Genomic DNA, 22,306 nt, shown 5'->3' with positions numbered 1-22,306 from the left:
TCCAAAACAACTGTTGTTCCATTTTCACTAAGGTCCAGTGGTCTTCAATTTCCTCAATCTTCCTTTAGGCTCAAAATTCATTATTCAGATTGTTCTTCTCAAAATTGTGAATGTCCCATATTAACCGAATCCTCAGAAATTAAGTATTTAGGCATTACGATCGACCAACACTTACAATGGAACAAACATATTACATATTTATGCATTAGATTACGTAAAACAATTTATATCTTTGTTATACTTCGGTCATATTTACCAATTAATATTTTACGTCTCATTTATTTAGCTTTATTTCAATCCATTCTCCAGTATGGAATTTGAGGGTGGGGAAATGCTTGTAATTCTAATCTCACGCCACTAATACTTATTCAGAAAAGAATTATTAAAATATGCCTAATAAACCAATAGATTACTCATCTGAGCTTTGTTTACTGACTTTAATGTTCTGAAAATTAAACAGATTTATTATATTGCCTTATTAATCTTAATACATAAAAACCGCAATAAATTCAAATTGTATCATCATAAATATGGAACTAAAGATCCGATTTTATACGACTAGAGAAACCAAAGTGTTTCACAAGCACAGCTCTGAGCCATGGTACCTACTTTGGTCCAAGGTTATACAATAAAATAATTGATAAATACCCAAATTTGGAAGATTTTAGTATCAGGAATTTAAAAAATAGCGTTAGGAATTTAATTTTTAAAGAATATATATTGATTTAATATGTATATGTATTTGTATGATTTAAATTGTTAAATTTGAAATTGTATTTTTAAATTTAATTTATTCCTGTAAATTTTTTTTTCTTGACCCAGTTTGTGTCAAAAAATTATCTTTGTGTTAACTTTGTGTTTAGATATCTCCCTGAGCACGAGTTTTTTACTCGTTCAGGAAAGAACTAAGATTGTATTTCTGTCAATGTTATTTTATTAACAATAAACAATATTACCAATATATTAAACAATATTTGCATATTTGTTCTCTATCATTGTGTGAATGTTCCAGTCCCATCAGATGCAAATAGAAAGGATACAGAAAAGATTTTTACGTTATTTATATTTTAAAAAACATCACGTGTCGTCTTATGACAAACAAATTTCATATAATCAGTTACTTTTTGAATTTAATTATAAAACTTTAAAATCTCGACGATTAATAAATAGCCAAATTTTACTCTATAAGACTGTTAACGGTATATTGAATAACTGTGATTTTCTTAAATTCCTTCAGTTCAATGTAAAAAGAACAGAATTACGTCATAGGCAACCTTTTATTATTCCTATTCCTAGAACTGTTTTCTTCAACAACTCTCCATTGTTTGTTATGTGTAATACTTACAACTCTCTGTCTTTAAACTGTAATTCTCAATTGGATTTCAGTTTAACAATTGAAAGTTTCATACAATATTAAAAAGAATTGTATTTCCTTAGATATTTAAATTATGAAGAAGTGTATTATAATGTTTTTACTCTAGTTTTTAAATAATTTTGCATCATTATATTGACATTTGGCACTATATTAACTGTAATATTATATTCTAGCATCTATTACCATTATGTGTTTTCTTTCTTTCGTTCGTGTTGATTGTTTTGTTGTTTTCTTTCTATTATTATGTATTTTGTGTATATATCTATGTAAGCCACCTGTAATTGGAAGCCTGCTTCTGTTGGTGGTGAATTTAAAATAAAAAATAAAATAAATAAGATGCTGAAAGATTATCTACATGAATCACAAATCTGAATACAGTGATATTACTTTCATTGTGCATAAAAGTGCATATTTTGCATTTATTTATAAAAGCACCATATTTTAACATTTATGCAGGGAAATTGCATATTACGTATGTTTATTTTTCTTTCCCTCATTTTTAAAAGTGTGTAACCTCGTAAACACGACAAATTTATGTTTATGAATTCTGAATGTAACGATGAAGTCCTCCTAGGGAGTCTCTCAAGTTAGCAATTGGTATTCCTTTACTGCAATCTTTAGCAGATTTCGATAGAACAATATCCAGTTTAACCAGGAAATGTAGGAGATAAAGTTAACGAGAAAACAGCAAATATTCTTTCCAAAAACCCTGGCTATTATCAACTTAAAGAAAGTCAAGATATTCTCGAAGGAAAAACATTCCAAAACCAACAAAATTTTCTATAGAACATCTCACAGCTTTTGTGCAAGCCCCTCTTACTTCTTGTGACGTAGAACGAAGATTTTCGCGCTACGAAGCTATGCTGAGAGACAACAGGCGAAGAATGACACAAGAGAATTCAGCAATGAGGCAAGCACTTCAAAATCCATAGAGTAAACGTAAGTTACCTATACCTTATTATTCTGTTAAAATAATCTCAGGCTGATAATGCATATTTTGTAGCATATTTATCTACTTTTACGGCATAAATGCATACATATTATTGACGTTTTTAGGGCATTAACTTCCTTTACCTGATGATGATACACTGTTTCTACTAAATGAATAAAGAAAAGCATCCATTCCTCTGCAAAGATAATAATCAATGTCTGAAAACGATTGCGCTTACTCCGTTCTAGGCTACATGGAAACGAACGTGTTTTTCATTTTCGTGTTGTAATTGTTTGCCTTTGGGCGCTGTTATGTTTTGCGAAATGCATGTTTTTGTTTTTCAATGCTGTTAGATTAAAATCGCACAGAATTGAAAATGAAATGCAAAAATGATTCTATTCAAAGTGAGTTTGAAGTATTGATATACTTAATTACTACATTTAAATATACTATATATATTTATAAAAGATAGAATCTCAATAAAGGGAAAGGATGAAGAAGATTAGCACGAATGCGTATACGATTCAGGACCCCATTCATACCAGGGAACTGTGCATTATCCTAAGATCCATCCATAACCTCTCTTCGTTCAGCCAGTGACGTAGAAAAAGAGATACTCGAGTGTTCCCTCTTAAAATAAAGAAAATATCAGTTGCATATATTTGTAATATAAGCGGCCGATCCATAGGAGAAATACGACTGTTTCTGTGTTATTTTAAGTGACACATTTGTTGCAACAGAAATGACACTGTAGATTTTGATAAACGAAATCCCTCCTGAAATTTTCTGTCAGCTAATTCCTCATATGAATTCTCTCTTTCCATTAAAGAAACTTCACGCTCACCATAATCTCTATTCAAGTACTGCACAATAATAATCGTCTTCGAAATAATCAGCTGTGGATCTGGCCGCCATTTTGTTCTACTTGGCCTACTAATCATTGGATATCTCCTTTAACCACTCTAATATGGCCGGTTAGAGATTACCGTGGTTAACCTCCTATGTAAATCCTAACCCAGGTCGATGCACCGTAAAAATGCTTAACCAGGTATTAGGTGGCAATTTTAACCGGTGGTTGCACTAACCGACGTTGATGCACGTGGGCATGAGAGTTAACTCAGAAAGTTAATCACGACGATAAATCAAGATAACAACACGTTTGTAAGCACGGCGCGGAGAATCAATCTTATAATAAATGGTTAAACCTGTGGTGTTTGGGTAAAGGGAGATAAGTCATAAAAATGAGTTCGGAGATAAATGAAAATTAAACTTGGAACCCTTATTACAAATAATTTTCTACACAAATAAAACACATCAACTGCCAGTATTCTTTGATTTTTGCACACCCACTTGTATAATTTAACTTGTGTGTTCATCTGGGGAACAAAATTCCACCTGCACAAAAAAAATGACATACCCCTTTACCCGAACACCACAGAAATAATCAATGCACAATGAAATCCACGAGTGTGCTGTGCAAATGAGCAATATTTGAGATTTCTAAAAACAAATACATCGTGTGCAATCGTTCAAAGAATAATGGTCTCTGGTAAAGGTATGCTGAAGTTCGCTAACTGATATCAGTGGTGAAATAACCTATATCATTGCAATTATGCAATGCGGTAATATAAAGACTGCCCAAGAACGATTCCTACACAAACGCAACCGATGAAGGCCTTTAGTGTAATGTAATATGAATTTATCTGTACGTTATTTGTAACGAACAATATTAGAAATTACAAGCACATAAGTTACAGTAGATTATTATCTAGTGTAGGTACTTCATTTTGAAATGACTCACCGTCAGGTTCCGGGAATGTCTGGCACACATCCATAAAAGAAGCAACACACTTACCTGGAAAGAAAAGAAAAGAAAAGAAATTAAGTAAAAATATTTTGAGAAGAGATCACTTGATTTCAGTATCCTAATGCGAACACAAATATCTAAGATATAGAAGATTTTTATTGTTTCAGTGTACGTAGAAACTAGTAGCCTATAGTTCTAAGAGAGAGAATGTAATGTATTCTGTAGTAGGCCTACATACTAGCCTATTGAAATTATGTTCTTTCATAATCACTGATACGAAAAAAATTTTAACCCGTAAATGGCGAGGTATTTTTCTAGTCACGTAACTGGAGAGGTGGGGATTGCACTTACTCCAACTCAGAAACTCGTATCGTTGCACTCAGATAATCAAACTGAATGTTTAATTTATATAATCAAGTACTTTTATTTGTTTCAACTAGGTTTTCTTCAAAATTAGGCTAGCAGGCAGCATAACAAACAATGAAAAAGAAATATAACTCCGCACATCCACCTGGCGCAGGCTTCTTTTCTTACAATGGCTGGGGTATCACAGCCACCACCTCACCAATTACGTCTTAACATGCGATATTTCAGTTATTTGGTCTGTTCGTCAGTCCGTCTGCCTATCCATTTGCTCTAAACTTCTATGCTATTTTGTTCCTCGTCCCTATTTAAGAATATTACCGGTACCTTGTTTAGTAAAAGTAGGCCTACACTTAAAACTTCATATGCTGAATTTCAATAACAATTATGTTCAATTTCCTATTTAACGACGCGTAGTTACTTATTATCAATAAAATTGATAACAGCGAGGTGGTTTTTGTATATATTCGCTATGGGATTATCTAACACTCGCCTTACAGTTGATGAAAATCTAGTTAAAAGTTGAACCAGGTAGGCCTAATCATTCCAAGCGGGATTAGAACTGAGATCTCACTGCAGTCCTGGGCAATGAGTCTCGCACCCTATTCCCAGATCACGCCAGTGGCTGAATAGACCAATAGAAATACTCGGAGTCATTCTAATGATATATACTTTCTCATATATTGTCAGTCACTACATTAGCATAATATGAACATTATAGAAGCAGTTTCATTACGTACTAACGTTCGCAGTGGAGTTATGCAGTTGAATGAGCGTCTTTCAACGTGACATAAGTTAAATCCTCAAATCACAAGAAGTTGAATGCAATACTCAAGAGTATGTTAGTAACCACAGTAATAAATGGAGAAACATTTTACTGGAAACTATGTCATGTGGAAATTTAATCTATAAAACGAACAGTAGCCTAGATCAGGGACACTGTGTTATTAAACCCACGTGGAACACCTCTCTTTACTTAAGTTATAAGCAATGCAAAACAGTCTTCCTCTAAGTCAAATATATATAATTCTTTTTGATATATGTATCCCTTCAAACAGCTGCAATATCCCTACAAACAATTGAATTCCCTATAACAATCATTCTGCTGCAGTCCAGTTAATGTGGAAATGACTGAAGTCATTGGATATGTGGAAATAATATTGTTCAAGTGGCCTGTATACATCAATCCGCACAAGGCCCAATTGTCATTAAAGCAAAATGAAAAGCGTCCTCTAAAAGAATTATGAGCTCAATATATGCTACATACGAGATGCACTATTAGATTCACAAAGCTATTGTTCGCTTGATGATATAGTAAGAAGTACTGTACCATATTTCAGACTTGAACCATGGATCATTGGCACAGAGAAATATACAATATACAATAAAATTAATATGGTACCTTTGAGTTATTGATATGCTTTCCTCACTCATTTCTAATAATAATAATAATAATAATAATAATAATAATAATAATAATAATAATAATAATAATAATAATAATGATTTATTTAACCTGGCACAGTTAAGGCCATACGGCCTGATCTAACACTCAACCAGAGTAAAAACTGCGTTACAGAAACACTACAAATTTACAAAGTACACACAAAACTGAATAAGATAATAATAATAATAATAATAATAATAATAATAATAATAATAAAATGTAAACAACAAGTAAGAAGAAATCAGACATAATATATAACATAGAGAAGGAAAGAAAAAAGCATAATAAAATGTGAACAGCAGGTCAAAAATAAATGAGGCTTACAAAGTATAAAAAAATAAGACAATTATTGATGATGATAATAATAATAATAATAATAATAATAATAATAATAATAATAATAATAGTAATGATAATAATGATAATAATAATAAATAATAATAATAATAATAAAATAATAATAACAGGCCTAATAGTAATAATAATACTAATAGTAGTAATAAAATAGTGCAGTACAAAGCATACAATGAATACAATATTTTTAAGCATACACAGTAGGGAAAATTATGTTTATATATAGCTCAACTTATCACATTAGAGATATACCATTATCGGAAAATATTAAAACAAAAATATAAAATAAGTTAAATATCACTAGAACATAAAAAAATGTGAATACGAGGAAACATGCAATACAACACTTGTCATAATAGTAAGTTAATTTGGCAACTCGTCATAAGATAATTTTCTAACTTGGATTTGAAAGATTTCAATGTTCGGCAGCCCTTGACTTCAGGCGGTAGAGAGTTCCAGTGACGAGAGGTAGCAACAGTGAAAGATGAGGAATACAGAGATGATGTGTGAAAATACAGAGAGATTTCTGGTACAAATACTTCACAAAATTCTCACTCTACGCAAATGCCATAGCTGTAATATAAAACAATAACACTAACTTATATTTAACAAGACTAACATAATATTACTCATATCACATTCCATAATAATAATAATAATAATAATAATAATAATAATAATAATATGCCTTACAGCTCATAGAGAGTCAAGACTCAACAACTAGCCTCACGTCGATATGCCTGAGCAGAGGTGAACGATCATCCAACCAGTACGGGGTAATACGGTGATCCCCCCTAGGCATTATAGCTGGGTCACGGAACCGGATTTCGCTACCTACTGCAGTTCTCCAAATTTATCACGATGATGGGTGGACACGGGTCCCATGCACTGGCCGAAGACTCGAACCAGGCCTCGTTCCATAACGCTAGTCTAAGGTATGATGTCTTCTTAAATCATGACGCTACGGTTCAGTGAGGGACCATTCCACAGTAAAGTTGGTAAGCTTAAATAGGACCGAAGTACAACTGAAGGGAATGGTGTAGTAAAAATAAACAATTTTAAATTAAGGAAAATACATAACATAATACATAATTTTTATTTAGAACTTATATGAATACAGTGATACAATGAAATAGAACAGGAAGAGCCATGCAATATAAACAGAACTAATCCGTCAATAAACATTTAATATACGCGAGAAGCTCACAATAAAACAGAATTAGCAAATTCTTCTTTCCATTTCGTTCTTACGCTTACGTATTTAACAACATATTAACAGCAAAGAGGTACAGTTTGAGATCAAGTTACAAGCATTTCTTTAATATGAAGAAGAAAAACCATAAATAACAGTGGAATTTGCACTACCCTACTGTGTTGCTATTAACAATACATTGGCCTCCAATACTGCAAAGCCGAACCACTTGAAAAAGTTGTTAGCTGTATAGAATAATATGTTATGATTTTATTTACAACATGTCCATTATAAGCCCTCGACCCAAAATTTCCATTTCCTGTCATGAAAATTTGACCAGTTAAATGTTACTCTTTAATAACTTACAACATTACATACATATAGCAATACAGAGATAAAGCATATCTAATATCTCATTTATCGTGCATCTGAGCGCTGTGCACACTCCCACTAACTGGTACATGAAGTTTCATTCCGCTTTGTAATGATATAAATTTCTCGAAATACAAACGCTTTGTTTAAAGACAGATCTCATATGTCATTGTCAAAGCAGTACCGAGTCCTTATCTTAAATATGACCAATAAAGTTTAACGTAAATTTAGGAAAAAGACTTTTGAACGATTGTAATTAAGTTTTATAAACTTCATCATACTTACAGTAGGTTCGACAAGTTTTAAAATTTTAAGTCAGCATATACAGGGTGTAACCGATATAAACTGCCACAAAAATACTGTTATCCGTGAGTGTAATGTTTTTGGAAATGATAGTAGACCGTCATTATTTACTTCGGTCCGCCACATAGGCTATATTGCAGCAGTGGTGGTATTCTTGTTTACAAATCAGGGTACTCTGTTGTCTCTCTATTGTGGTCGTGTTAATGTGTGTTGAACGGAAAGTCATTGGCAATGACGAGGGAGATTTATTTTGGAGTCGAAAACAAAATCATCCAAACTGTGATAAAACATTACATTTTCGCACTTTTCTATTTAATGTCGAATGATTTTCCTATTCTTTTACATTTCTTCGCTACAAATAGGATAGATGGCTAATATAGGCAGTCAATATTAAGAGGTATACTGTGCTAAAGAACTGAGCTGACAGCTTTTGGAATGTCTGATCCTTTCAAGAAGTTTAGGCTTCTTAAAATACCTAGAAAACATGTTATCTTCACAACAACATGAGCTTCCGTACTTCTCAGATATCTTTATTCTCCCATTACCGTTCCGGTCATTGCAAAGGCCTTTTTCATGCATGTCAAACTATAAATTTATTTATTTATTTTTATTGCTAGTAAGTTTGAAATGAATACAAGTTAATAAATACAATGAAAGATAAACTAGCCCACTCCTGAATGAGTAAGACTCGTGCTCAGGACGGGATTCCAATACGGACAAAAATAAAATTAAAATTGAGAGTGAATACAGATTAAATAGTGTTTAATATGTTTAAACCCAAACTATAAATCAAATACAATTTATTTTTATTTTTTTTATTAATTTCGAGAAGATTCGTGGTTAAAATAATACTGGAATAAAATTTGTTTAATAATCTGGGACCTTGACTCATGCTATGATAAAAAGCTGCATTGGTTTTAGTCCTACATTTAGGTTCCGACAAACGCAGAGAATTCATATTTTTAGTTCTATATTTATCAATATACCTTTCAAAGTTATTAAAATTTCTATGAAAATATTTTAATAAAATAAAATAATACATTTGTTTAATATTGAAATCTTTGAAATGTTTAAACAACAACAATTCATTTGGGTAATCTTTCTCCTTTTTTAAACAAATTTTTAATACTTTTTTCTGTAGTAAAATTAACGTATAAAGGTTGCATTTATAAGTTCCACGCCATACATTTTAAGAATTTCTATCTTCTTTTGTTCGTGTCACATGTTCTATTTGCTACTTCCCCTAAGTTCAAGTATCGATGTGGAATCTGTACCATGTTCACAAATCCACACCAACCCATACATTGACAGAAAGCTTAATATCAGCGGTGTACTGAACCACAGTGGAGGAGGCAAGACCAGTCATGTGACTTTATCATGTGCCGTGGCTATATCACCAATGGGTATGGAGAAGGAAGATAGTTTTTAGGCTGAGATGAACTTCCATCTCAGTAGATTCGTATAATATTAACCATCATGAACAAAACTCTCTTTCTGACAGCTCAATCTTTCCCATCTCTCACAGCTCACATGCCAGGTCTCGCCTCCTCATCTGTACACTGGATGTGACTACAACGCTGTCAAATTTTCAGCGCGGTATCTCACATGGCGTGCATCGGTGCATCAGAGAAATTGCATGTCCCGCAGTGCTTATACAGGGACATCATTTTATTTTTACTTCGATTTTTATTGTACCTGAGTTTTTGAATGTACTTCACTCACACCCCTTCTACTAATGAAGTTCAACCGTCCTCCCCACAGATCCAAGACCGCATATACAGTCATAGTAGTCTTACGGTCATAGTAAACAGTACGTTCCAAAAATATGTTCGCGTTTTCCAGTGACGAAAGAACTTTCAATATTGCATCATTTTCCATTTGCCTACGTTGCATCCCGGTTCCCCCCACCTGCTTCTATTCGCCTCTCTGTAAATGCTAGTGGCTGGGCTGTTTTAGCTCTTTTCTGAGAACATTAATTTATGTTAGGAATTGGACGTCTACGTAATATTATACCCATACAAGTGTTTAAAATAACTTAAATAAAATAGCCTCGTTAAGTAATTAACTGTCACGTGATTTCCTCCGTTTCTACGGCGCTGCGACGTAACCACTTGGACGGACAGTAGATAGTATGTCTGAGTAATTTTATCTTTTCGGATCGGGCAGAAGTGAAGATTGAATTTACAGTATGTAAGGTCTCTTTTATAGAGTAGATACAGAATTATTTCAACATGAATTACTGATACGAAGTACGAACCTGGTAATTGGAATTACGTACAATAGTCTATAGTGCGATAATATGCACATTATAACTGAAGCCTGTATCGAAATGAACGGCCACCATTTTCAAAAATGTGTTTAAATATCTATATTATGATTATTTTTCAATTTAACTTCATTCTTTATAGTGTACGCTAATGTGTTGTAGACAGTATAATATACACTGCATAATGAATACGTCCGCATGGAAAGCTCAGTTCGTGAGTAAAAACACGCATTGTTAATACTGTACTGTATTTTGATTAAACAAAAACCCAATGAAAATTATCAAACTCAAAATCGTGATATTTCCTAGTTTACGTAAATGGATGAACTACTTTTCTTCCCTCCTACACCTAGTAAAGTGATTTGTTTGTATATTACGCCAGTATCATCGAACTCCAGTCGTGGAAGGAGGTAGCAAACGGTGTTTCCGGTTCTTAATCGTTGATTCCAAAGGTATAGCCAGGTTAATATTAGAAATGTTAGTAAAAATAAACTGATGTCCTTGTACATGCTGTTGTGGCACACAGCAAAGATCTAATACAAAGTCTCAATATATCATGCTCAGGTACACAAGATATGAGATGTTCTGTATTTGCAGATTCGGTAACCAAGAATTCGGAAAGCATTAACTAGTAGGAGTAGCTGAATGTCGGAGTACTAAATGACATAGTGAAGCGTTTCACATTGTATCCATATGGGTCGTAGGATGGCAGTTCAGGCTGCAGGAAAGACCGCGCAAAAGGAGTAGCAGCGTACGTCACGCCGGGTACTACAGGAGAAGTGACGACACCAGCTACAGGAGCAACAGGGATGGGCGTGACCACAGTATCCGGCCTCACCACGGAGGTACCATCAGAGACAGGACTGGGAACAGGGGCGCCAACTTCGACAGTATCATCGTCGACATTAGTATCCAATCTTGCCACAGGAGTAGCAACACCGACCGGAGTAGCCACCCTCGCAACAGGGGAATTAACAATAGGAGTGGCCACCCTCGCAACAGGGGAATTAACAATAGGAGTGGCCACCCTCGCAACAGGGGAATTAACAATAGGAGTGGCCACCCTCGCAACAGGGGCAGCAATGTTGACAGTATCATCGACAACAGTAATAGGTGTAGCAACACCGACAGGTGTGGCCACCTTGGCCACCGGAGAAGTAACACCAAGAGGTGCAGCTACCCTCGCCACGGGGGCAGCGAACACGGCTGGTTCACGGTGAACGACGGCGTTGAATCCGTTGACGGGATCGGCGAAGTACTCGACGGTTCGTATCGTGCCATCGGGCTCCACCAGGCTGTAGCTGCCCTGCACCACATCTCCGCTGCGAGTCTCCTGCTGTCCCTTGGAGTCACCGGTCAGGGCGTCGTGGATAGAGTAGGCGTAGCTGTACTGTGGGTTGGGGTCGTAGGGCTCAACTCTCACAGCTGGAGCAACGGCAAGAGGCAGAGTCGGGACTCCTGTGTACCCTCCGCGCACCAGGCATACGGTGAACGCCACCAACAGAAGCTGAGAACATGACACCGTTGGCCTTATGCGTCACAATTTCCTCTATACCAAATTTAGAGCACCATTAGGGAAGTTCTTAATTTTATTCTTTTAAACTATTCCATCAGTCGGGTATTTCTTACATGAAGAGCACAAGAAAAGAACGTGCTTTGTCCACTTTACCAAATTTTTCAGGAGAGCAATTTCAAAGTTTGAAACCAAATTCCATGGATACTAACGGAGAAAAATAATGAAAATTAAGTCAGTATGGAAGGACAGGTTATGTAAATGAACTTTTGTGCGAGATCGTGCGTATTTGCTTGCTTTCCGCACAAAACCAATTCGCGGTAAGTGTGAAATACCACATTCAGTATTCCCAACGTAACGCACATAACAATTTCCCTATTCTTACCGCTTAAGCGTCATATTCATTTTACTGCTTTAGCCTTTTAACATATTATTTTTAAAGACGTTCAATATAGTAATAATTATAAATTGGAAACTTACCACTGCAATTTCACCTAAATTGCACTGTTAATTATTGTTTTTAAATATTTGCAAAAATTAAGTAAACTCTACAACACCACAAAAGTTACTGCATTTGTAATGCAAGTAACATTAAGGAAGCTGTGAAAAAATCAACAAGATTCCAGACTCATCATAGACTGGGGGAAAAAAAAGACAGACGTATATCACGGCCTGCTGCAGTATAGTAAACACAGAAAACATTTTATAGGAACAATGTTGAAGATAGATATATTTGTTTTCCAAAGTTGCCGTCATTGAACAGAAACCAAGATGGAGATTTCATTGCAACTAATTAGAAATTCCTCTTTCAAGTATGTAATAAACGATCTTCGCACAAAATAATGTACGATACACGAGCGGTATGTTTGTTTTCATGTTCTCGGAAATTAAAAAAGCTCAACTACGTTTCGCTTTTCCAATCTTTTCCTCGAACATGAAAACGTCAACATACCGCTCTTGTAACGCATATTACTATAACTTAAGTTTGCATCCTGAAAATTAAAAATTGCTGTTTTATTGACATTTATTTAAAGTAATGTCATAAGTTACAGGGAAAATACGTGCTTATCTACGGGGGAATTACTTTTAGATAAAATATTACAAGTAAAGTTGTCTTCTTCGTGAAACGTGTTTGTATTGTGTTTGTGCATAATTATGTGTGTATGAATATTTTGAATTAACATTCAGCATTTCAAAATCATAGGATTGACAAACATTTAAATGATACATAACGTTAAACATTTTCTCTTTTCTATTTTAACTTATAATGAAGTGGAATAGGACTTAATAATAATAAAGAACACTTTGTTCCAAAATGCACAGGACCTAATAATAATAACGATCACGTGTGTCTCAAAATGCACAGGGCCTAAAAATAGTAATAGTAATAATAATAGTAATAATAATAATAATAATAATAATAATAATAATAATAATAATAATAAAGCTATAGGCATACATTTTTTTTTTTCACTTTTCACTATTAGGATTTTAATAAGTAAAATAAAAATATGTTATTTATAAAACGTAAACTTTTTTAGCTATTAGGTAATTTTCCAAGAAGTTCCTTACGTAAGGAATAGATCAGATGTTCTCTTGCACTGTCACAGCTATATACTGGTATAACACGAAATGTGACGCAATCAGAGGTGTGCGATTAATATTCCGCAGTATTTTGAAGCAGCTGGGAAGTGACCGTTAAACGCATTTCCATGTTAGGGCGAATGAGCCATTCTATCACACTCCCACGTGCTCTGCACTCATAAAGTGGGATAGAATCCTCTCGTGATAGCAAACTTTCACATTCGATACTATCTTCAAGTCGGCTATTAAATAACGCTTCATCAACTACCAACTAGGTCATTTAGCGTGTGTAGAAATGGTGGCTGCGAGATGAGGTCTAGTAGTAGCCATACGATTATCTGACATTCGCCTTAGAGTTGGAGAAAACTCGAAAAAGCCAACATGGTATTCATCCCAAGCAGCAATAGAACACACTCCCAATCAATAAGAAAATGCGCTACTGCCAGACCTACGCCAGTGGCTTATTTAATACTAGCATAACATTTTGTGGGTATTTGTGCCCTTATCGGATGTTGAGTCGCCATTTTTAAACTTCCTGCGTTATGGATTTTTAAATCACTCGCCCACTTTTATTGTTGTTCCCGGTAAATTAAATTTTCAAAAAAAAAATTTTTTTTCTTTAAAATACCCTTTGATATGTGTGGAATGCATTGCATAACATTTTGTGGGTATTTGTGCCCTTATCGGATGTTGAGACGTCATTTTTACACTTCCTGCGCATTGGATTTTTAAATCACACGCCCGCTTTATCGATTTCCAGTAACTTCATTTTTTTTGCTACATTGCCAGACAAAAATGGATATAATTTCTGAACTATTAAAGATACATGCATGAAATTTAGAACACACATTCTTTAGACTATTAGGAAACTTTTCTCTGTAACAGAAGTTTGTTAATTGATTTCATTTTAAAAAATACGTCCGTTTGTTTGCAAGAAAGGATATCAGAAAATTGTTATTACACTTCAATCGTTTATTTCACAAACGTAGGGAATAATATCAAAATTCTGTTACAGACAGTTTGTAGAACATGCTTTTTCAAATACATTGCAAAAACTGTTCGAATCTATCTTTAAAAACGGTTTAGATATATCGGTTTTAGTGCAATCCTGCATTGGGTAAATTTTTTTCAAATTTGGGCCCCCAAATATTTCTTTTTTTTTTTTCAAAATTTTTATATTTGGTTGAGTTTCCACAGCTATGAGCTCTTTACATACAAAAAATTAATATTTTACACCAAATAGGAAAAAAGTTAAAAAAAATACCATCCTCTCCCCTGAAGGCTAATATATTAATTAGAAAATAAATAAAAGCTTTGATGTTCGAGTTACACTTTTAAAGACGTTGATAGAATGTACTGCATGTTGGTAATTATTATCTAATTTATGCTCGACCATGCCGAAATGTAGTAATTATACACCTGGTAGCAGCCCTTTAATGGACCTCATTAAAGTACACCTATTCATTAAAGTTCAGGTGTTCCACCAATCAGAAAACACCACTGTAGCAATATGAAAGCGGAAGTAACGATTATTCTTGGATATGCAATCGAAATACAACTAGCGAAACGTCACGAAGGCTGGAAATCCAATACTGTCGCAGAAGGTTATGTTCTGTTACTATAATAATTAGCGTTAATTGTAAATAATATTCAAATAAATTCAATTTGTCATCTCGTTTTTCAATGTCTAAATCAATTTCAAGGTTATATCAAGATTAAAGTTTATTTTACTCTCTAGATTATATCGAGGTCAATGACATCTGTTTCTCGGAAAAATTCAACACTTTCGCGTTTGCGCACAACTAACAATTTACGAGAGTTCCGCTCCCCAGTCAGATAAGAATAACATGAATACTTATGAATAATTTCAAGTTAGAAATATGGTCGAGCATAAAAAGTCGTATGAAACTTGTCTATAATGGTAATTAAGATGCTCGAATAAAAATTATGAAACTCGCTTGCGCTCGTTTCATAAACAAACATACTAGCGTCTTAATACTACCATTATAGGCTCGTTGCATAATGTACTATTGTGATAGTGAAATCTGTCCACAAAGAGACGACCAATGTGTAAACAGAGTGCTTGGTATCTATAAAGTTTGATCAATATCTCTAATGTTTTTAAACTCCTTGCTGACAGCCTCCAAGTCTATGAATATAAATATTAACAAATATTTTCTTGCACTAAATTTTATCCATATAGTAATGGTGTAAGTCTTTTGTATACTAAGTATATTTCATGTCATAGATAGCCAAATTCCTAAACTGAAAGAAAGGTCGAGGCAAACCAAGCACGCAGAGTGGAAAATAAATATGTCACCACTGTCTAATTGCGAGTTTCTCATAATTAAAATCAGACACGCGTTTCCTTCCTGACAAGTACGAGGCCACTTGAAACAAACGACACTGTAACTGTTTTTCCTATCCATATAGCTCAGATCATTGCTATAAATTTCTCAAGAAATATAAAATATTGCTTCTACAACATCTAAATATCACGTCTCACTACAGTATATTTATAGGTAGGCTAAGTTGTTCCGTACATTCCGTAATGCCCGAGAAACATGTAGGCCTAATTTATAGAGAACCAGAGTCCACTGTGTTGACACTGCAAGAATGAGTACCTTGATCACCATGATGAAGTCTTCCTGAAGGCTGTGAGGTTAGAACTGACACCTCTGGGCTCCATCATTATTTATATAGTCTCAAAATTGCACTGGAAACTTAAGAGCTACTCTTGCGTAACTGAGTGTGAAGTACATGTGCTCGTACCTCTAAAAGCCGCTCTTGTTTGCCAACTGCTCCGAGTAATATGTGTGATACTGCCATCCCAGGGATGTAATACATTTCTGTCAAGGATTTAAAGAAAATCTGTACATGTACTGTGTAAGGTTTCAATAATGTGTCAAGTGTATTGCAATGTTTATTATGTGCAATCAGATGTATTTGAATATACTGTAACTGTCAACAGAAGCTAAGAGATTTCATAAAGGGTCTTAATTATCTTCTATTAAACATTAGATGTCGGATGTCTATTCTATCAATAGTCTCTAAACATACACCTTCATCTCAAACAGCAGAAATAACTAAAATGGTCTCTCAATTAATGCCACTCAATAAAAGAATCGTATTCCAATGGATACCATCCCACTGTGGAATCCTGAGAAACGAGAATGCGGATGCTTTAGCAAAGAAGGGCAGCACTGCTACTTACAGACCTGTTACTAAATCTACGTATTACTCTGTGAAGAGATTTATTAAATCTACATACTTAGACTTCAACAAACAAAATTTGATAACACAATCTCAAGGGAAAAAATGGAACTCTCTGCATCATAATCCACAGTTAATTCCCGATTTACCACGAAAATCGTCTGTAGCTGCATTTAGATTGGCAACAGGCCATAATTGTTTGGCCAAACACCTACATAGAATTGGAATATATCAGTCCCCTAACTGCCCATTGTGCAACTCAAACCAAGAAATGGATTCGGAACACCTCAAAATCTGTGCTTCAGTGGCTGGCCATGATAATATCTTTGAAAAATATTGGCGTGCAAGAGGTCAAATGACTTTATTGTCAAACGCCTGGCATTAGAAAACAACAACATTAGAGATCGAATGGCTATCATATTTAGTCCTGACAGTCCCCGGTGATGTGCGCCTGGGTCAGGCGAGTCCATTTAGTTTCGCCAAGGAGTGCTTGGGTTAGTCTTTCGCTTGCCGTCGGAGCGATCGGATGTCATGCGTGCGGTAGAGCACTATGTTTCTAGTAGCCTACAGTTAAGCTGTACTGCATTCCTTTACAGACCGCTCACTCCTATCTCTACTCCGGAGCTCTCCCCACTACTCCTATTACTTCCTTTCTTTCGCGTCGCTGAGCTGTCAGGACTAAATAATCGGTCTGTACAGACTCGAGGCTCGTGCATTCAAATCCGGATGAGGACAACAGATTTTAAGAATAATAATTGGTATGACTTCTTTCGGAAGATAAATATGACTGAAAATTCCGTGGTTTGTTTACGGCACGTAAAAATATTTTTTCTTTCTATAAGAGGGCTCCAAGAAAAAATACCGACCTTACAATTCAGTTCTACTAAATCCTAGCTAGTTTATGTTGACACAGAATATTTAGAAAGAGCAGGAAATACTGTAGCCACCTTCTCACTTGGACCCATCGCTGCCGTAACCTTTCGGCATATATCATGGAGTGTTAGAAAAAGCGAGGAAACCCCGGGTAGGGTAAAGGTTGGTAATACTGTGATACGAGGAATATTGTGATAGTTCTTTTTCAGAATTTATTACAATTGTACTGATCGAGAGAAAGATCGGTTTTTTACGTCAACGTATTATGAGAATGTTCGTGGACAAGTTGCTCCACAAAACCACTCCTTCTCTCGCTCAGTAAAATTGTAATAAATTCTCAAAAATAACTATCACAATATTACTCGTATCACAGTATTACCAATCTTTACGCTACATTACGATCGCTGGATAAAGAAGTGACGGAGACGATCAGATTGTAAAACTTTGTTTCCTTTTTATCTAGCACCGACTTGAAAAATCACAAACACAAGTGAAATTACCGATAATAAGTTAAATAAAAAAGCAAATTATACAACAGATATGCACTTCCAGATTCATGATAGTTACAATCTATTTAACTCAGAAACTTAAAAAAAAAAAAAATGTGAGCGCCACCACTGATAACCATCAGCTGATCGACTAAAGCGGCACAGCAGCTAGAGAGAATGTATGACAACAGCGTTTAGTTCTTCCGGAAAATACAAAGCCTTACTGAGTGGTTTACATTGTGTTTCAATAAGGGTAAAAGGGGTCGTTGGTGAGAAAAACTTTATATCTTAACCGCCTGTGACAACATAAACCAATGGACTTCACACATCATCATCATCATCATCATCATCATCATCATCATCATCATCATCCTCCTCCTTTCAGTGCAAGGAAAGAATTCCGTCTTCCAGGTTTTTCTAACCTAGAAATGGAATTTTTCAAATTGTTGAACCATAAGAATGGAAGATGGCGATGTTTTTTAGTTGGTTATTTAACGACGCTGTATCAACTACTAGGTTTTTTTAGCGTCGATGAGATTGGTGATAGCGAGATGAGGCCGAGGATTCGCCATAGATTACCTGGCATTCACATTACGGTTGGGAAAACCTTGGAAAAAAACCCAACCAGGTAATCAGCCCCAGTGGGGATCGAACCCGCGTCCATACGCAACTTCAGACCCGCAGGCAAGCGCCTTAACCAACTGAGCCATGCCGGTGGCTGATGGCGACGTTGAAGTAGCAGAATATAGGAAAGTATACAATCAAGATGATTGGAGGAATCAACAACCAACTAACCAATCATGATGTTATGATATTATTCTTCCTATGAAATCTTTATGTACACAATACCATACTGTGGCAAAGATTTAAACAATACGACTAAGCTTCATAGAAATTCTTCAATATCAGTTCCTATGCATTTCTTTGGGTTACCAGAACATAACTAACAAAAGTACAGTAAGCGAAGTTTGGAGGTGTGCATGATGAAACCTGCAAGAAGTTTCGAAACATCAGAGATAGCCCTGATCACATACATAACAGATTGCCTATCTCCATGTTAAAAACGGTAACAAGTGGAAGAGAACATCCACCAGAATCGCCAATGTTGATTGGTAACGACCGCTAGAGGGAAGTACAGTTGCTCCATGCAATTCAAAAGAGAGCTATAATGTGACTTCTTCTGCAGTCGCTAGATGGCAGCATAGTGAAATTGATAAAAGTTGTTGCCTTGAAAGACCATAAGGCAGATCAATCTGTTAATATGTGATCTGGAAGATAGTAACCTCTACACACAGCTGAAAATCCAAAAAATAGTCATACAATCTGATTACACAACTTTTAACACTGTATCACTTCGGAATATGTATGATAAGACTTTCCTGTGTTAAACTCCAACGTACCTAGTTTACATGTTTCGACCTATTTATTGGTCATCCTCAGAACTGGTTGTTGTTGGTCTTGGCGCCTCTTGTTCTGTTTCCTGTGAGGGTGCGTTCTTGTGGTATAGTGTAGAGTCAAAGAGTGTGTGAGTTTTGAAGTTGAGTTGTGTGTTGAGAATTTCGTTGGGGTGTGTTTTCGTGTCTCTGTATATTTCATATTGTTCTAGTGTGTTTAGTTTCTGGCTTTTTGGTTGGATGTGTAGTATTTCCATGTCTGTGTTGATGTCTCTTTGGGTGTGGTTAGCATTTGTGATGTGTTCTGCATATGTGGAGGTGTTTTGTAATTTTGTTATGGCTGTGATGTGTTCTTTGTAACGTGTTTGAAATGATCTGCCGGTCTGTCCTATGTAGAAGTTGTTGCAGGTGTTACATTTGAGTTTGTATACGCCTGTGTGGTTGTATTTGTTTGTTTGTGTTGTTTGTGTGTTGAGATGTTTTTGAGATCATTTTAAACACGTTACAAAGAACACATCACAGCCATAACAAAATTACAAAACACCTCCACATATGCAGAACACATCACAAATGCTAACCACAACCACAGAGACCTCAACACAGACATGGAAATACTACACATCCAACCAAAAAGCCAGAAACTCAACACCCTAGAATAATATGAAATATACAGACACACGAAAACACACCCCAAACGATATTCTCAACACACAACTCAATTTCAGAACACACACACTGCTTTGACTCTACTTTACACCACACGAATACACCCTCACAGGAAACAAAACAAGAGGCGCCAAGACTAACAACGACCAGTTATGAGGATGACCAATAAATAGGTCGAAACATGTAAACGAGGTATGTTGGAGTTTAACACAGGAAAGTTTTATCATACATATTCCAAAATTAGTCATCACAGCCAAAACGAATATTTCACTTAACAATCAAATTCTATGGAAAAGATATAAAAGCAAAAAGTGGGCACCCCTGAGACTACTGTTGTGCCTCTGCTATGCGGAGTGGGTTTCTTTGTTTCGTCGTGACAGCGTATCAAATGTCAGGCAGACAAGATCCTTGCAGCTGCATTACGAGGATTATGCGTAATTAAGACACATTACCCTTATTTCCGACAGGTTAGGCGACTCACTTTCTTCTCAACTGGAGAAGTTATCCAGAAAATTCGGTAAGATAAACCGCACAGTCTACTTAGGAGAATGACGCCAGAGAGTGAGAGGGCTATCGTAAATTTCTATAATCTAGAATTACCTTTCTGACACACAGACCTACTTCAACTGAGGTTTATGTGTGGCAGTTCTCAGAAACACATTCGTTAGCAGCCTAATACACACTCTAATGTGCAATGAGCAATATGGATGGTAACTACGCAACTCTGTGCATTTATGCAATTTAATATCGCCATTTCCAATGTCCAAATGTATTGATTCTCAGAATGATAATCTTTACGGGGGGAGGTAACCATTGGCTTTCAAAAATTGAGTGAAATTCATTTTTTTATATCTCTGCTAAATGAACAAAACTTTTCATAATTACATAGGTACATTACACTTTATAAAACAATATTCAGGATATTAAAATAGCTAATAACTACCTGTAAAATATCAAATTTGCATATTTTTACAACACTAAAGCATTTACATAATAAAATATACAATTAATTAAATATCTGCATCATTTTACTGCAACGTCTTAAATACTTAAATCAAGAACATAGTGTAGGATCTTATACCTATTCCTTCAAAAAATATTTTTTTAATCGTTACCTTCAATATTAAATTTTCTAAAATGTTTAATTAAGAAAAAAATTCTTCCTGAAATAATAGGTAAAAGATTGTTTACGTAGGTCTTTACAATATTTCTGTAAAAGAAACATGCAGGTATTTAATTAACTGTACATTTTACTATGTAAATGATTTACGGTTCAGAAACAATTATGCAAATTTGACATTATTCTTACAGGTAATTATTAGCCATTTTAATATTCTGAATTGTGTTTTATAAAGTGTAATGAATGCATATTAAGCATGTAAAGTTCTTTCATTTAGATTTTATAGTAGGTGAGCTATAAAAAATGAATTTCACTAAACTTTTGCAGGCCAATGGTCTACCGCCCCTTTAAATAAAAAAAAAAACTACATCTTTACATATCTGAAGATGAGTCAACTTGAATTGATCTCTTTGTTTAAGCACATCAATGTAAAACATACAATTCATAAATGGCAAAATTTTCGCACATGCTTTTCTTTGCGTTCATAGTAATTCTATCCCGCCGTCAAATTGCATTAGTTACTTTTTTCCAATATTTCCAGGTACTTTAATTTCTCTGTTTGTCATTCATTCATCCAGTCATTCATCCGTCCGTCCGTCTATCCACTCATCCATCAATCCATTCGTCCATCCATCCATCCATCCATCCATCCATCCATCCATCCATCCATCCATCCATCCATCCATTCGTTCGTTCATTCACTCATTCACGAGGATGTGATATCGGACCTACAATATACAATAAAAGTTATTCCACTGTTCTTGATATAACTTTTAGAAATAAACTATTGCGTATAATTCATCTGTACAGTCTGTAATACAGCGTGATTCTAAAAGATGGACTGAATTTAATTTGATTATATTTCCTGAACTATACATTTTATTTGAATTACGTAAATTACATTTGATTATACACGTATTCAAGTGAAAGTTAATTGTGAATGCTCTCATTTAAATACGCCTATATTTATTTTAACAATATTTCCGTTCTCGTTCTCGTTTCCATTCCCGATTTATTGTGGACCAGGCTTAATCCCCTTCGTCGT

General features: G+C 35.0%; 1 protein-coding gene across 1 annotated transcript; it reads right to left on the bottom strand.

Moving 5' to 3' along the window:
• Window positions 1-9,152: 9,152 nt before the first annotated feature.
• On the bottom strand, window positions 9,153-16,143 carry LOC138708550 (cuticle protein-like). Its single transcript, XM_069838666.1, has 2 exons — window positions 16,132-16,143; window positions 9,153-11,917 (listed from the first exon to the last, which is right to left on the bottom strand). The coding sequence occupies exons 1-2, from the start codon at window positions 16,141-16,143 to the stop codon at window positions 11,039-11,041; spliced, it is 891 nt and encodes a 296-aa protein (XP_069694767.1). The 3' UTR covers window positions 9,153-11,038.
• Window positions 16,144-22,306: the final 6,163 nt, after the last annotated feature.

This window comes from Periplaneta americana, chromosome 11 (genome assembly GCF_040183065.1).
Source record: "Periplaneta americana isolate PAMFEO1 chromosome 11, P.americana_PAMFEO1_priV1, whole genome shotgun sequence".
Classification (NCBI taxonomy): Eukaryota; Metazoa; Arthropoda; class Insecta; order Blattodea; family Blattidae; genus Periplaneta; species Periplaneta americana.
This window is presented reverse-complemented; position numbering and strand designations above follow the sequence as displayed.